Genomic DNA, 18,236 nt, shown 5'->3' on the forward strand with positions numbered 1-18,236 from the left:
AACTTTATCTTTATAAAACTCATGCCTGACAATTTCAACCGCTAATTTCAGCTATAACAGATAAAATCTTTACCAGACATACATAGAAAGTCATTCAGCCGTACAAAAATAATATAAATAGCATAAAAAAATAAATGAAAAGAAAAATGGTTTAATTGTTTATAATTTCAACACTAAACATGATATAATGTAGAGAGTGTCATATAAACATGTGAAGAGACGCTATAATAGAGGAAGAAGTTATCTCAAGGTTTGATTTTCATTGAGAATATTAAATGTTCAAATCACGAATATTACTCACTACGATGTCCTATAAAAACATGTTAATGTTATCAATTTTTCTGATTCTAAATATAATTATTACATATTATTATTATTATTATTATTATTATTATTATTATTATATATATATATATATATATATATATATTGACAACTATAGTCAATATAATGATGTATATATATATATATGAAATAAAATATAAAACAAAATATTGATATTTTTTTGAGAAGCAATAATTTATTGATATTTTGTTTATACTTACTATGTGAGCATTTATAAATATTTATTAATGTATGAATTGTTTGGAATATGTGTATCACTAAAGTTTATAATATTAATTAAGTTCTTTTGTCTCAATGTTATGCATATTTTTGTATTATTTAAGCACTCTTTTTGTTTTTGCAGGTTATGTTGCAATTGTCACACGTGGTAAGTTATATATTTATCCATTTTTAATTTACGTAATATATTATGCCATGGAAAAAGTTATTTATTAGATCCATTCATATCTTCTACATTTTGACCAAACTTTATGACAGGATTTGGCAATAGAATAAAAAATATGAAACGATCACTTTTGGACTATGATGGTGGAGAATTCATAGGTCAAGATATTATACCAATATTCATAGCAGTTAGGTATTTATTTGGACTCTCACTTTTGTTAGTACTATTCCTCTATAAATGGCGAAGAAGACATTTTTCAGTGTATGAAAACATTGAGAACTTTTTGTTAGACAACAATATAAATCCCATTAGGTATGAGTACAAAGAAGTGAAGAAAATGACTAAAGGTTTCAAAGTGAAGTTAGGTGAAGGAGGTTTTGGTTCTGTTTACAAAGGAAAGCTTCGAAGTGGGTTAGATGTTGCAGTAAAGATGTTGAGCAAATCCAAAGATAGTGGACAAGACTTTGTTAATGAAGTAGCTACCATTGGAAGAATACATCATGTGAATGTTGTAGGTCTTATTGGGTATTGTGTTGAAGGAAAAAAACGTGGTTTAATTTATGAATACATGCCTAATGGATCATTGGATAAATATATTTTCTCTAAAGAAGGAAGTGTTCCTTTGAGATATGAGAAGATATATGAAATATCTATTGGAATTGCTCATGGGATAGCATATCTTTATCGAGATTGTGATGTGCAGATTTTACATTTCGATATCAAGCCTCATAATATTCTTTTAGATGATAATTTTATTCCAAAGGTTTCAGATTTTGGACTTGCAAGGTTGTATCCTACAAAAGATGGATCAATTATTTTAACTGCAATAAGAGGAACATTGGGCTACATGGCTCCAGAGTTATTTTACAAAAATATAGGTGGAGTTTCTCATAAAGCTGATGTCTATAGTTTTGGAATGCTTTTGATGGAAATGACGAGTAGGAGAAAAAACTCAAATCCTCATGCAGAACATTCAAGTCAACATTATTTTCCCTTTTGGATCCATGATCAACTTAAAGAAGACAAAGATATTGACATGGAAGGTGCTTCAGAAATGGATAAGATTTTGATGAAAAAAATGTTTATAATTGCACTTTGGTGTATACAATTCAAACCAAGTGATCGTCCATCAATGAACAAGGTTGTAGAGATGCTTAAAGGAAAAGTTGAAAGTCTTAATATTCCTCCAAAACCTTCTTTTTATCCTCATGAAATGTTAGAAAATGATGGTACAATCAACTCTCCAAGAACATCATGGATTGATTCAAATAGTTCGAGTATGATTGTTGACATAAAAATTCCTAATCACTAATCTTTGGAATAACTCATTTTGCACGAGTTAAGTATTATTATTGAAAAGTTTGTAATTTAAAATTGTGGTTCATGGATTATATATTAATTATACTCATACTCTTGTATGAATTTCTAATGGTGTCTAAATTAATAATGTGTTATCTTTTTTCATATTTCGTTAATACTCTTAGTTTTAGAAATTTAAGTTAATCTTTTATGTTTCTTTATAATATTTAAAGGGTTTTTTTTTTCAAATGTAGAATTAATCTTATTAATCATTTAAATATATTTACTATTAAACGTTATCATTAAACAACACTTACTTTTTAAAATATTTATTAGTTAAAAGTTACTTTATCCAAAAAAAAAAAAATCTTTATTTGGTGATGTAAGAGGAAGGACGTGAGAATGTTAAGTGTGATGTGGTTAAATGATTTATTTAAACCGAGTTTAGAAATTAAAAGGTTTTAAATTGTTATTTTTAATTGCATAAATCATTTCTGGATATTCTAATCATTTATGGAGCTGAAGTTAAGATTTACGAAATTAAATTGTTACGAAACAAGGCCAAAATATATATACATTATTTTTTTCTATTTACTTATGTATTTATTTCATAATTTCCCACTTACGCATATACATGATTACTGTGATTAATAAGAAGATATTATTTAAGATGCCAAATACTAGTAGAAAATTGATAATTTTGAATAATGTTAAATAGTAGTAAATGTTTTAAAAAATATAAATTTTTGCGTTTTGCGCTGTAAAATAGGAGACAATAAGACTGTATTTGAAATGTAAATTGTAGTTTTTTATTTTAAATAAATAAATAATTAAAATGATATTACAACTTATATGCATTATTCTCTCTTATCTTACAAAAATCTTTAAAAAATAAATTTTCCATATAAACAGGAAGGAATCTAAAAAGCAGACCATTGCTTACATATTTGATTAATTCTAATAACACTGTTTCAGTAAACTTGAAACCGAAGCATTAGTTAATCTTTTAAGTGAGATTTTTGACTAAAGGAAGATTGTTTCTTTGTCTTTGTATTGTTGGTTTGAAAAAAAAAAAAAAAACTTCAAATAATTTGTTACATACATCAACACCAAATATATTGTAATAATTTTTATATTCACTTTGTAGTGTTCATCTGTTAAGAGTTGTATAAAATTTACATGCTTGACAAATAGATGTTTATAGTTAGGGTGATAAACTAAGAATAGCATTAATAATAGAACATAAAAATTTGGGTTAAATATATTTTTAGTCACTATATTTTGGGGCGATTTTGGTTTTAGTCTCTCTTTCAAACTAAGGTACAATTTAGTCCTTCAACTTTAGAAAATTCTGGTTTTAGTCATTTTTACCAAATTTTTTTAACTTTATTTGTTGTTTCAAACGCGTTTCTCAGTTAATATTGAAGCAAAAATGTGTCAAACAGTGTAAACAATCCAAATGCTATAATGAAACGTGCTTGAAACAACAAATAAAGTTAAAAAGAATTGGTAAAAAGGACTAAAACCAGAGTTTTCTAAAGTTGGAGGACTAAATTGTACCTTAGTTTGAAAGAGAGACTAAAACCAAAATCACTCCAAAGTATAGGGACTGAAAACATATTTAACCCTAAAAATTTCAATGTAAGTTGCCCAACTCAAATTCAACCGATACACATCCACGATAGACATTATACCCGGTTTCGCAGCTGATCATCGAACATTTATATTTTTGTTTATGCTTAAAGGAATTAGAACAAAAGAGACAAAAACGTTAGCAATGAAGATGTATGCATATATACATTGATATGTTTTATACATAAGAGACCAAAAAAAACCAAATGGACTCCAAACAGCAAAACTGGAAATCACAGTAGAAGAATCAATCACTTTAAAACAGAAATCAGAATTGAGAAGCTTCAAGAAAACAATAATACAAGGAAAATACAAAGGAGGAACCAAGAAAAGTGAAAGGAGTAGATGGGAAACTAGACATTGTTAAACATAATGGTAAATAGATATAGTCGTGTGGTGAAGGAGTAAGTTAATATTCAAAATCTTCTTACACTAGTTTTTAACATTTCCTCTCACAAGAACTTCTCGAATCATATTCTCTAAATTAAGAAATGAAGATCCATAAGGACCAGAAGTAGCACTTACAGCCAAATCCTTCCATTGCATAGCTTTCTCCTTCATCTCTCTACCCTTTGTACCATCCATCAACTCCTTTACAAGGCTCTCTATTTTGTCTCTCTTAACATCTTCAATCTCCAACCCAATCCCCCACTCTCTGCAGCTGAACCTGCAATTGGTTTGTTGCTCAGCAAAGAAAGGCCAACATATCATTGGCACACCTCCACACACACTTTCCAAAGTTGAATTCCAACCACTGTGTGTCAAAAATCCCCCAACAGCTGGGTGAGCCAACACTTGCTCTTGGGGGCACCAACTAGACAACAGTCCTCTGTCTTTGGTTTGTTCCACAAACTCTGGAGGCAGAACAACGTTTTCACCCCCCACAACATCGGGTCTTATCACCCACAAAAAGCTCTTGTTGCTGTTAGCAAGTCCCCATGCAAATTCATTTAGCTGTTCACTTGTCATAACCGTGATGCTCCCAAAATTTACGTAAACAACACTGTTGGGCTCTCTGGTGTCGAGCCACTCCACACACTCAAACTCCTCCTTCCAAAGATTGGACCTAATTGCATTCAAGTCTTCATCATCAATATCCTTCACAAGTAAATTCAAAGGACCTATGGAATAAACAGGGGGCAAAATAGACGATAATGCTTCCAAAACATCATGCTCCATAGCATCAAACGTGTTCAGAATGATTGCAGAAGCTTCTCGAGCCCTCCCGCACTCCCACTGTAGGAACTCAATCATAAAATCCTCTGAATCTGTGGTCCTAATGAAACTGGGAAAATCTCTCAATCGAATTTCCTTGATTCCCGGTATCCAATCGATCGTAGTCTCCAAATACCCATTCGTGATCGAACTTGAATCTACAAGTCGTACGAATAAGGATTCAATAAATTAAACTCATACAAACTATATCACCAAACATAAAAAAAGTCATGTGTATATGGTAAATTCTCATGTTCCAAAGTACCAAACTGTTTGTAACAGTGACAAATCAAACTAATTGAATTACCTTTGAGAGGTATTATTCCCTTTTGAATGAGTTGTTGAAATTGCACATAACACATGAACCCACATGCACTAGGGGTCCAAAACAGCGCCAGTGGGACACCCAATTGTTCAGCAGCATCAAGAGTGAAGCTCATGACACCATCAGCAAGTATGCATGTCACTGGAGGGACATCTGAACTATTGATTTTAGCGAGAAGGTTATTCAAGTGAGGCAGGCAAGTTCTTCTGGTGGAGTCACACAGGGAAGGTATATCTTGTGTGGCATCCACAGCTGGCTCTGGTAGACCATCAGGAATGGTTTCAAAGCGAAATGAAGAGAGACCCTTGAGAGAATCAGGACCTCTGGATTTGAGAAGGCGCTTGTGGGTATACTCAGTGTTGACAAAGGTGATGTGAAAGCCTTTGAAGTGAAGGAGTTTTGCTAGTTTTAGCATTGGGTTTATGTGGCCTTGTGTTGGGTGTGGTACGCACACGGCATGGGGCTTCTTGATTGTGGCTGAAGAAGCCATGTTTGATCTCTCTTCCTAGGGAAAGAACATACAAGTGCTTGCAACAACACTTCCACGGACTCTGCTATCAAAGGCTAATTTTCAAAGGAAAAGGGCGAAGAAAATTATTACGCACTTGCTCTGGTGGACATTGAAAGATAATCTTTGACTTGTAAAGTAAAAGAAAACAAATGAAAGAAACAAGGGACAGCTTAAAAGGTTGATAAATTTTGTTACGTTATTTAAAATAATGAGTTGTTTATAAATCAAAATCACTATCTTTTGTTGAATTAAATTTTGCCAAGTTTGACTTTAGATAGCTATTTATAAGTTAAGAGTTTGTCGTCTTCAGCCATTATAATATGTTCACGTTTCTCCTCGTGCCCACAATTGATGATAAATAAACTTGTTCTTGTGGTACAATTTGGATTCGTTTTCATTTTAATAAAAAATCTCTTCATTAATTAGTTACCGATAGAGTGAAAGTTATGCACAGTGAAGGAAGCAGCACTGATTTGTTGCAATCTCCTTCGAGACAGCAAATACAGCCTAAGCTCAACGAGAATGAGAAACACCTTTTTTCCTTGATTGGCTTTGAACCAACTAATTTATACTATGGTTGTGTAATTTAAAAAAGAATTTTGAAATGTAAAATCTAAAATATATTTTTAGGATAATCCAAAAATCTAAAATATATTTTTAAAATCTAAAATATATTTTTAGATTTAAAAATATATTTTGATTTATATAATTTGAATACATTTTCAAATTATATTACTAAGAATACATTTCGAAATAAGATATGTTTTTAGATCCAAAAATATTCAAATTTTTAACAACCGTATGAAAATGTAGGAAGAAATCACAGATGCAAATAGTAATTACCCATGACGAAACATTACAGAACTAGCCTACCAGCTCAACTACTCGACCAACCTCGGCCTCTTTGGATTGTTAGCCTATACAGGTTGAGGTTGAGCACAAAGAACCAAATGTTTCTTCCTGTACCTCTTTTTTCTTCTTCCTACGTCTTCATAAAACCTCCTAAGTTATCCTTCATTAAAATTATAATAAAAAGATAAAATTACGCCACACCCTTTTTTTAAAACGAATTTTGAATTTTAAAAATTATTTGATTTAAAAACACATTCCAAAATGAATATTTCAAAATCAATTTAAAACATACGTTTCAGAATATATTTTTTCAGAAGGTATTTTGCAGTTTGAAAATATCTTTCGGATAACACAATCCAAAATATATTTTAAAAAAAAAAATTTATATTCTAAAATGCAATTCCGGAAATACCTTTTAAAATATGTATTCCAGAATACATTAAAAAATGTTTGAAATATATATTTCAAAAGTATTTCTAAATTTAAAAATACATCTCAGAATATATATTAAATCCGGAACACATAAACTGTTTCTTCCAATAGTAATGTATCAACTTATAATTTTCAATATACAAGATTTAAACCCTAATGTGAAGGGAGAATGGAGGGAGGGAGGTGAAGGGGTTTGTGCTGCTTCCCAGCAGAGAAGAGAAGCTGGGAGAATTTTATTATAATTTTAATGAGGGTAAAATTGGGTTATTACGTTTTATGCAGTGCAGGAAGAAAAACGGAAGGTGCAAGACCAAAGAACCCAACTGCAAATTTTTAAGCCCAGCTTTCTAAGGTGGAGTTTTACGGAGTGACCTATCAAAACTAAACCCTTTTTTCAACTCTAAATACAAAGCTCAAGACTTGAATCCAAATATTAGGAAACATAACTTCCTTTTACTTAGTCTTCATTGTTTATTCCTTAATTTGTCATATAGTATTGAAGTTTTTTTCTAATATGTTGCTATCATTTCATCTTTTTCTTTATCCAAGGTAAAATTCTTATTGGTAAGTTATTATTATTCGATCGAGAGATTGAAAATAAAATCAAGAATAAAGCAAAAAGTTCGAACGAACTAGAGCAACAAATTATAGTATTTTGAGATTGTACAACATATTTATTATATTATTTTGACATTTAGATATTTTGAGAGTTATTGTTTGTGTCACAAGTACTATTTCTAGATAATTATATGAACTAACAGATATTGAAAATGTTATATTTAGGTATTTTATTTTGTAAGATTTGAAATTACTGTAATTTTTAATTAACTTACGATCCAACTAAATTCAGTTATAGGTAAATTGAGCCGTTAAATAAAAATAAATAAACAAATCCTAGCCAAATTGGGTTAAAATTTATGCCTAAGCAATTTATTTCAATTTGAGATTTCAGGAATTGTTCATTGCTTAAGCAACGTCTTAATTAACAGACAGAAGAAATGAGTTAGATATATTGAAGCAGAAAATGCAGAAGCAGGGAAGGAATGAATCGCATGTGTAGTAAATAACCTACGAAACGACATTTAATTGCTAACAACATAGATAAGCCTTAACAGTGATTGTAATAACGTGCATGGTTATTAACTACATGGCATCAGAAGAAGAAGTGAAAGGGGTGTGACCAAAGCCAAAGGCCTTCATGTGGTCTTTGAGGGACCTCTTATGTTTGAAGTCGGAGCCACAAATGCAGAGCCAGCGTTTGCCGCAGTTTTTCTCGTGGGTTCGCCAGTCACCTTTCACGGCCAAAGGCTTCGCGCACTTGCGGCACGTGAAGGGTTTCGAGCCATGCTTCCTCTTGAAGTGCGTCTGAAGCGTGCGAAAGTCCTTCAGAGGCTTCGCACGTGGGTGCTCGATGTTGTTCTTGCACCCTCTCGAGCAACAGTAGCAGGGAATGTCCAACAACGGTCGTGGGTGGGTTCGCTTAAGCGAGTCCGCTCCTCTCCGATACTGTGACCCGTGCCCCCACATATGCATCTGCATTATAACATTCTTAAAATCCTTTCTTTTCTATTCTTCTCTTATGCTCTTTTATTGTTTCCCATAAAATCTTCAAAAGTAAGAACTAAAGATCTTAACTTTTAACTAAAAGTTAGTATGAGCAGCATCAACTTTCACTAAAACATGTCATCATTCCCTTCAAACCTTAGCAAGTGGAAAACAGAAAAACATGAGACATTTTCTAAAATTGGAAACCTTATTTGAAGGTTTGGCCAAAGCCATGTGCTATGATATGACTAAAGCGAAGGTTTATTCCATTTCACACGCTACGCTTAGAATACACAGTTCATTCAGAAACAGCACTATACCATGTTAACACTGTCGAAGGTTTCACATGAAGAGTACCATGCAAAAATCTCCATATATTTGAAGGACAATGATATTTTGAAAACATTTTTTGACAACTTTTTTGATAACAGGACATGTGTCATCATTTTATTGGTCTATTTGAATTTATGTTTAAAACAAAACAATCTACGTATGCGTTGTCAAAAAGTTGTTAAAAAAAGTTTTTCCATATTTGAAACAGATAAGAAATAACAGTACCTGAAGATTGTTGTGGCGATTGAAGGTTTTGCCGCAGACGGGACAAGAGAAATGGCTAAACCCAATGAGGATTTGTTCTTGAGTTGGTATCCAGTAGTTGGTAGGAGCATGAGTTGTGGCATTCACAAGTCCATGATCATTGGTGGAACCACCACTTGAATTGTTGGGTAGGCCTATGTGTAAGGCTACAGTGACATCCTCAACTTGACCATGATGTAGTTTAGGATTTTGGTTTGGTAGCAAAGCTTCTTCGGGAGATGAACCTAGGAAGCTACTAAGCAAAGGCAGAGGCTGAAGCTGGTTTTGATTCATGTTAAGGTAAAGAAGGAAACTATACTGATATGATTTACAAGTGAATGAGGCAGGGTATAATAGCTACATAACATGTAGATTATATATATATATTCCAGGGGTCAATGGTACTCTTTATTATGTAATAAAAATTAATGAGGGCCAAGTTAGATTTTATCAAATTTGAGGAGTTTAATAAGGACTGGAGCCACATTAAATAGATTGGCATGTAGTGAAACTTGGAAAAGAAGAAGAGTGAAAGAAACTGTGTGATAGGTGGCCAGAGAATATTACAGTTGAATATGAAAATACCCTTTGTTGTGGAGTGTTATTATTTTCTCCTGCAAGTCCACTTTGTCTAATTTAAGCTTGATTAGGATATATCTTAAATTCTGTGGCCCATGCTCCCTAAACGTAGAAAGAACTGCAAGCAGTGGGTTTCAAATATAGGGAAACCCATTTTGCTCTGTCAGACACGCACCACAATCCAAAAGATACTTAATTAAAACTAACCAAACTTTTTAAGGAGATTTATTTTGTTATACAACTGTAAAATTCTCACTAATCAGGTTAATGCTACACAATAGTATTTCTTATTAACTCTGCATTTGTATTTTGTAATTCATATTTAACAATTTGGGTATTAGAAAGGATTCACACAAAATATAATACTTTTGACACTGCTATATATTTATGATTACAACTACTCTTGAATAATATCTCAGAATTATAAGTTCTCAAAGTTTGTTTTGCATTCGAGTTTCTGAAGGACAATAATTTAATGACTTAATAATGCAGCATAGTAAATCAACAAAATTAGCAATATTATAGTACAAACTACATATAGTAGTACTCTATAATCTTCAAAATTTGTGGGGACAGTATTCCCTCTGTCTAAAACTTGCGTCTCTTGCTCCATGTCCTAGCTTAACTACTTACCAAATATAATATTCTCTTTTATGATTTCAATTTAAAAGATTCCGAAAGATTTTGCTACACCTCCTTGCATTGTGACAGTGAACTTAAAAGGTTAAAGATTTTGTTTCTCAAAAAAATTAAATTATGAGAAATGGGGAGCGAGATATATATATATATATAAGAAAACATGGATGCGTCCACGAACACTATATACTATATATTGAAGACACCTTCAATACACATAAATTGAGAATTAAAGAGCTTTTTGTTATTATTATTATGAGAATTTATTACTTGTTTTTAATTTTTTCTTCTTCTCAATACTTGTTCTATTTAGAATAAGTGATATGTTTGTAAAAGATTATTTAATGTTTAAATAACTGTTTTAGTCCATAATTATTTTAGTGAAAATATAATTAATGTAAAAAGTGACATTAAAGTTCGATTAAATAATATTTATAGAAATATTTTACTAATCATGGGTCCTTATTTGGATAGGCTTCGATTATGGATTCATTTGCTCATTGGTCCAATGGTCATTTTAACTACGAGGATTGGTCTAAGGTATATGTAGTGTGTTGATGTCTTTAGCAAGTAGGAATAGGTTTTGGTATGCGATACTAGCTCCAGTAATGAGCGCATCTATCAACAAATGGTAACTAATGTGCGATTGGAGGGACACGGTACTCGGTGTTCAACTGTCAATGTCTGACATGTAAATAATTTGGACTTACTTCTTTGGGGTGCACTCCTTTGTATTCGGTATGCAGCTTGACTTTTACAAAGTATTCAATACCTGTCATGTAATAGTTATTATGAACAAATATTTCTCATAGTCTAAAATCAGAAAAGGTAAACAAGAAATTTCTGCTTTCAGGAAAGGCATGGAAGAAACCCTTGGTCAGGCGTGGGAAATATATAAAAGCCTGCTGAGAAAGACACCTATGCACGGTTTTGATGATACATTAGTAGTCTTGTCATTCCTTGGAGGTCTTAGTACCCAAACAAAGCTTATGCTAGACACCTCAACTGGAGGTAACATTAAGCACAAGACTGCAGATGAAGCCTATGATTTGATAGAGAACATGACTGCTAATGATAATGAGATGCATAGTGAAAGAGGCATCTTGCTTCAACTAAAAGGGGTTCTTCAATTGCCAACTCAAGATGCATTGCTTGCACAGAACAAGTTGATAACTCAATAATTGGAGAATTTGACAAAGACTCTTGCACAGTTGCCTAAGGAGCTGAAGAATGTTTCACAGGTGCAACAACAAATCTATGATCATTGTGGTGGTGATCATATCAATGGTTAATGTGCTTATCCAGAGGAGGCCCAAGAAGAAGTCAAGTACATGGGCAATCAATTCTAATTCCGTCAAGGTAATTACAACCAAGGGTGGAAACCTTACCCAAGCGTGGGTCAAGGTCAGACTAGACAATCTGGAGAAGCAAGAGGTCAGTTTAATAGACCACAGTAGCAGCCATCACCACTATGGGAACAAGTATCTGCTTTGAATGACAGGAATAACAGGCTGGAAGAAGAATTTCAACAGTTTATGAAGGCACATGAATCCAACATGAAGAGCAATAAAGCTAACTTCAAAAATTTAGAGATGCAGATCAGTCAGTTAGCTAAAAGGCTGGAAGATAAAGAAAATAATCAATTTGGGGCTAATATTGAAGTTAACCCTAAAGAAGATTGTAAGGCTGTAGTAAGTGTTGAGGAGAGAGCAGAGGAGAAAAAAGAGAGTGTTGAGTTAGTAAGAGAAGAAGAGAAAATATGTGAGGGGGAGTTAGAAAAAGAAGAAGAGAAGAGGGGAGAGAAAAAAAACTGAAAAAGAGGAGAAAAGTGAAAAAGATGAGAGAATTCTTCCTTACCCAAAGGGGCGTGAGAGAGTAGAGAGAATATGTAAACACTTTAGAGAAATCTTCAATCAATTGGAGATTACTATACCGTTGACTGAAGCACTTCAGCAAATTCCTATCTATGTTAGGCGTATATAGCATTACCTCGGTGAAAAGATAGATTTTGATGAGGAAACTAATGATGAACAGGGAAGTTGCAGTGACTTGTTTGAGAAAGCACATCCTCCTAAAGTGAAAGATCCAAGGGGTTTCATAGTTCCTTCCATAATTGAAGGTGTGAAGATAGGAAAAGCCTTACTTGATTTAGGGTCGAGCATTAATATGATGCCCTTATCTATGTTGAAAAGGATTGGTGGTCTTAGATTGAAGCCAACAAAGATATCCTTGATAATGGCGGATGGATCACCAAAGAAACCTTACGGTGTGGTGGAGGATGTTGTGATGCACATAGGACAACTTAAATTCCTAGTTGACTTTGTGGTCATGGAGATGAAGGAGGATTACAAGATCCCAATCATTTTTGGAAGGCCTTTCATGAAGGCGGCTAAAGTAATCATCAATGCAGATGACAGGTTGATTATGATTAAAGACCAAGAAGAGGAGGTGATCTATGTGTTGAGATTGTTGACAACACAAACTTTATATCAAACTGGTTTTTGATGATGACAACACACTGCTTAATAACAATACATATGTTCTAGTGATACATGTTCATTTGATATGCTATACTGTTTTGAACAATATCTTTATTGAACATGTTTTGTTATTTTGCATGGATGTTTCTATGATTGACTATGTGTTATATGTTTGGAACATGCTTGTATTGAAATGTGTGTTAAAATGATTTTGATTACTTTTACACATTTCTGAAGAAAAGCTCACAAGTACTTTTATGAACATATATTTGTTGTGACAAAGGTCCAGTTCAGTCAACTACACTGGTAATGGAGTCGCCTAAGCTAAAATCTTTGTACAGATTTTGTGCATGTGTACTTGATGAAATTTTGAGATGAAAAGAATTTCAAAGTGTTTTTTCATGTGTCAGTCGACAGTGTGAATCACTTATTCGACTGTATTACTGTTATATTTGGAATTCTGTTTTGCCTACTTGCTCCAACGACTATATTTTCAAAAGTTAGTTAGGATTAACTAACTGGGTCAACTGTCATAAATGTGCATTGATTTTNTTGACTNAGGAGCCTGTGTGTTGAGTGTCTGTTATAACTGATTTAATACAGTCGACTGTATTAGTANGCTATTNGACTGAGACTNANAGGAAAACTATAAATAGAAACAGAACACGATTTGTTCGAAGACTTTTGTGATTTAACATTTTCATTGTCCTGTTTCAGAGAAAGCTCTAAGTTTCAGAAGCTCCAAGAATTCTCCAAGAAGACGGTGGTGATCTTTCTTGAGAGAGATTCAGATTAAGGAGTCATTTGCGCTTACTGTTTGATCAACATCTGCACAAAGAAGGTGCTTCTGGTTTGATCTTGAAGGCTTGACATCTTGTGAAGATTGTTGCATTTGACTGAAGGCTTGACAACCTGTGAAGTGTGTTGTGATAGGCTTGGCAACCTGTGAAGCATGGTGTGATAGGCTTGACATCCTGTGAAGAGTGCTGGTGACAGTTGAGGATTGTTCAACGTGGGTGTAGATTATAGGAGAGGGGATTCTTGCTACAATTCTGGTTTTTCTGTGGAGCTATATTTGGTTTTGGGTTAGAGAGGAGATTTATATTTTTGCGTGGTGCTTCTATAAATTCCTTGTTGTAAAAACCGCAACCATTATAGTGCATTTGCTTCCAAGGTTGGAAGGACACTGGATGTAGGCATTGTTGGCCGAACCAGTATAAAAATCAGTGTTTGATTTTCTCTATCCCTACACTCTTTAAATTCAGTCCACTATACCTGTTTAGCAGTCAACTACGTTTTTCTGCTGCATTACATTTTTCAATAAGTTGCATTTCAAGGAAAGATCAAAAGCTTTGAATTTTCATACCAAGATTGCGAAAAGATTTTAAATTTGAACTAACACCAATTCACCCCCCCCTCTTGGTGTAAAACGAAGCCAACCTGTTTCCTAACAATTGGCACCAGAGCTGGTTTTCATAAGATATTTGAAAATTTAGTTGACTCTGTCTTAATTCTATTCGACTCTAAAACCTGGGGATGACTTCAAATTTTCAAACTTTTGGTAAAGGTGCTTCAACAAACAGACCACCTTTGTTTGCTGGTGAAAATTATCCTTTTTGGAAAATTTGCATGCAAATCTTCCTTGAATTGCAAGATAGAGGAATCTTGGATACAACTCTAAATGGTCCATTTGTACCTACAAAAACTGTTGATAGTAAAACTGTTTTGAAACCTTTTACTGAGTGGACTGTAGATGAGAATAGGAAAGCTCAGTATGATGTTAAAGCTAGGAATATTAATGCCTCAGCGCTAACTATTGATGAATTTTTCAGGATATCCCAGTGCAAGTCTGCTAAGGAGACGTTGGATGTTCTAGAGGTAACACATGAAGGTACAAATGAAGTCAAGAGAGAGAGGAAGAATTCATTGATTCAAGAATATGAGTTGTTCAGGATGAAAGCTGGTGAGAACATCTATGATGTCCAGAAACGATTCACTCATATTGTAAACTACCTGATGGCTCTTGGCAAAGCCTTTGATAAAGAAGAGATCAACATCAAGATTTTGAAAAGTCTGAACAGGAACTGGTAACCAAAAGTCACTGCAATCTTTGAATCCAAAGATCTTACAACTATGAATATGGCTACCTTATTTGGCAAGCTAGGTGAACATGAGTTAGAACTTGGTAGACTGAAGGATGAAGAGGAGATTGAAGAAAAGAAGTCCATTGCTCTGAAAGCTTCAAGCAAGAACATCACAGAAACAGAGATGGACGACAAAGAATTGATGACCTTGATGGTAAGAAAATTTAGTCGACTTATGCAAAATGATAGTCAACTGTCTAACCATGCAGGTCAAAGCAAGAAGAAAAGCTTTAGCACAAACACTATCCAGTGCTATGAATATGGAAAAGAAGGCCACATCAAGCCTGAATGCCTTGAGTTACAGCCGAAGCAGAAAGGGAAGAAAAGATTTCCTCAAAGCAGAAACATGAAGAAGAAAGGAGCCTACATTGCTTGGGAGAATTCTGAATCTGAAAGCTCAAGTGATGAGGAAGCTGATCAAGAGGAAAGATCCAATATATGTCACATGGCTGGAACTGCAAAAATTGACTATGATAGCGATGAAGAATTTGAGAAGCTGCCTATAGAAGAGAAATATCAGCAGCTGATTGAAACATTCAGGGAACTACATGCTAAAGCAATGCGACTGGAATACAAGGTTAATCGACTGAACTCTGAGAAAAGAGATTATGAGTATAGAATTAATAACCTTTTTACTGAAAATGAAAGATTAGAAAAGGAATGGGAAATAGCCTTATCATATGCTAAGAATGTTGAAATTAAAACTGTTACTGTGGAAAAAGAGTGTGAAAAATTGTCCTATGCATGTTGAGAAGATTAATTACTTAACTAGCAAGCTAGCTAAGTTTTCTCAAGCTAGTGACAATCTAGGTGCTGTATTAAATTCCTCTAGCAGAAATAATAATAGGCAGGGAATTGGATTTAAAGGTTACTCTAATAGAACCAGTGCTAGAAAGCTTAATGATTTAAGGAAACCTGCTAGAAATGCATGTTTTTACTACAGATGTGTTGGTCACACTGTTAGAAATTGTTACTATAGGCATGTTGCTGTTCCTCAAGGATTATGTGTATGGATACCAAAGGAACATGTGACAAGAACTGACAATCAAGGACCCAAAATTAAGTGGGTACCAGCAACCAAAACTTAATTGTTTTACATGTTATGCAGCTGATGCAGAACTGTCAAAGAAGTAAATGGAAACATTCATTCTCGGGTAAAAGTCGTAGACATCACTATTGATGATGACATCTGGTGGAAATTTACAGGATTGAAAAATGAAGGTGAACTATCTCATAAGTTTGACTGCCCAAGATACAAAACAATACGAAAAACAGAAATGTTCAAGAGTTTCATGAGATACCGAGGAAGGTATATAAAGGAAAAAGGGTTCTTATTCAAGTGGCTTGATATTGAAGAAAAAGTTGTGGCATTTATCATTGGACATATCTTATTGCCCGGAAGATACAACATCACTAAGCGTACTCCTGTAGATGTTTGTTTGCTATACGCAATTGAATACAGAATACAAACGAATTGGGTTGCAGTCTTCAAAGAACATATCCTAGAGGTAGGAACTAATGGAGGACATAAACTCCCATATGGAGTATTCATAAGCAAAGTCCTAGAACATTACGGTGTTGACTTTACTGATGAAAAGAAGCAAACATGTAGCAAAGGTAACATGATTGGTAAAGCTACTCTAACGTGTATAGGATTGAAGAAAACTTCTCAAGGTTGGGTATTTCAAGATGAAAATGTTCCTCTGAAGAAAAATATGCCCTCTATAAATAAGGACAATGATGAAGAGCTCGGATCATCCAGTTCAGAATTTGAAATCCGAGTAAATGACAGATTCAAGAGGACATCTAAAAAGTTAAACAAGTTCAACAAATCTCTTATGACTCTACATGAAAAGATGGATCTTTTATTCAAACACTACATTAACATCTCATCATCATCTGGAGAATCTGAGAAAAGGGATGTATATGATATTAGTGAAGACATTACGATAGAAGATTTATCAGAATCAAAATAGTGCTCTATTTATCTAAGAAGTGTGTTAAGTCCTAAGGCTAGTTCATTTCATTTTGTACATTTTGTAAAATGACATATAACGCCACCTTTTGTGTGTCCTAGTGTGCTTTGTTTAGTCTTTCCTTGATTGCTACCACCTATTTTAATATCTCTTATTCAAGGAAATGAAATTTTGTTGTTTGAATTAATTCAATTGTTCGCTAATCTGTTTGAATAACTGCTTTACTGGTTGATTAATTCGACTGTTATAAATGAAGTCAACTATGCTAAAACTGTCATGCATTCTTTTACATTGACTTCAGATATGATGAAATACTATTCTTGCATAACCACTATACTTGATCTGGAAAAGGTTGTTGAAAGGTTTTGCATGAAGGACATTGCTTTGGACAAATAAATTGGAATTCAACATTTGGGAAAGCAATGCATTCGACTGATGATTTAATGCATTCAACTGCGTCTAAACTGGGTTAAAAATTCCAAGACTGGAATTTGTTTATATCCTTACTGACTGCTTAAATGATTTATAATCTGATATTATCTTTGTTCTTTATCTGATTTCATATCTTAATTGAGATAATATTGTGAGATTGTTGATATTTGTGTCATTGAATATATGTATGTGCTTGAATTGTGTATAAATGATACAAATGTATGCTTAAACTGGAGATAAATTTGTGATATTCTGCATTGTGCATAAAACTGTTTTTGAAACTCATGCATCATGACAGGGGAGTATCACTTCTTTACACAATGTTTCATCACATACACCTACATTTCAGGGAGAGTTCACATATATTATTGTGATGAAATTGTGATTGAGAGAGCGTCATTACTATTTTGAAACTGCATATTTGTTTGATGCTTCTTTGATTTAAAATATGCATAAATGTAGAGCATTCCTTTTTTTATTAATGCACAAAGCGGGAGAGTTTTAATGAGTGTATGTTTGCAAGTCTATATGGGGAGATTTGTTATATCATACTTTATCTGCTTGATGATATTTGTGTTTATTTGCAGAGTAAATGAACGATCTGAACTGATTTTGAAATCTGTTATTACTCTGTTATTTGTGGAACTGTGCAAACATGGTTGAGTTATTAATCATGGTTGTGCATCATCAAACTCTATATCAAACTGGTTTTTGATGATGACAACACACTGCTTAATAACAATACATATATTCCAGTGATACATGTTCAGTTGATATGCTATACTGTTTTGAACAATATCTTTATTGAACATGTTTTGTTATTTTGCATGGATGTTCCTATGATTGACTATGTGTTATATGTTTGGAACATG

At 33.4% G+C, this 18,236-nt stretch overlaps 3 protein-coding genes across 3 annotated transcripts; 1 reads left to right on the forward strand and 2 right to left on the reverse strand.

Moving 5' to 3' along the window:
• The first annotated feature begins 845 nt into the window (after positions 1 to 845).
• On the forward strand, positions 846 to 2,042 carry LOC106763494 (rust resistance kinase Lr10-like). Its single transcript, XM_022782194.1, has one exon. It carries the CDS (start codon positions 846 to 848, stop codon positions 2,040 to 2,042), a length of 1,197 nt encoding a protein of 398 aa, XP_022637915.1.
• Positions 2,043 to 4,021: 1,979 nt separating this feature from the next.
• On the reverse strand, positions 4,022 to 5,849 carry LOC106764725 (7-deoxyloganetin glucosyltransferase-like). Its single transcript, XM_014649077.2, has 2 exons — positions 5,184 to 5,849; positions 4,022 to 5,034 (listed from the first exon to the last, which is right to left on the reverse strand). The coding sequence occupies exons 1-2, from the start codon at positions 5,689 to 5,691 to the stop codon at positions 4,094 to 4,096; spliced, it is 1,449 nt and encodes a 482-aa protein (XP_014504563.1). The 5' UTR covers positions 5,692 to 5,849; the 3' UTR covers positions 4,022 to 4,093.
• A 2,225-nt stretch (positions 5,850 to 8,074) lies between these two features.
• LOC106763495 (protein TRANSPARENT TESTA 1-like) lies at positions 8,075 to 10,309 on the reverse strand. The gene is made up of 3 exons (XM_014647680.2): positions 10,244 to 10,309; positions 9,100 to 9,435; positions 8,075 to 8,529 (listed from the first exon to the last, which is right to left on the reverse strand). The coding sequence occupies exons 1-3, from the start codon at positions 10,307 to 10,309 to the stop codon at positions 8,140 to 8,142; spliced, it is 792 nt and encodes a 263-aa protein (XP_014503166.1). The 3' UTR covers positions 8,075 to 8,139.
• Positions 10,310 to 18,236: the final 7,927 nt, after the last annotated feature.

Source organism: Vigna radiata, chromosome 6, assembly GCF_000741045.1.
Source record: "Vigna radiata var. radiata cultivar VC1973A chromosome 6, Vradiata_ver6, whole genome shotgun sequence".
Classification (NCBI taxonomy): Eukaryota; Viridiplantae; Streptophyta; class Magnoliopsida; order Fabales; family Fabaceae; genus Vigna; species Vigna radiata.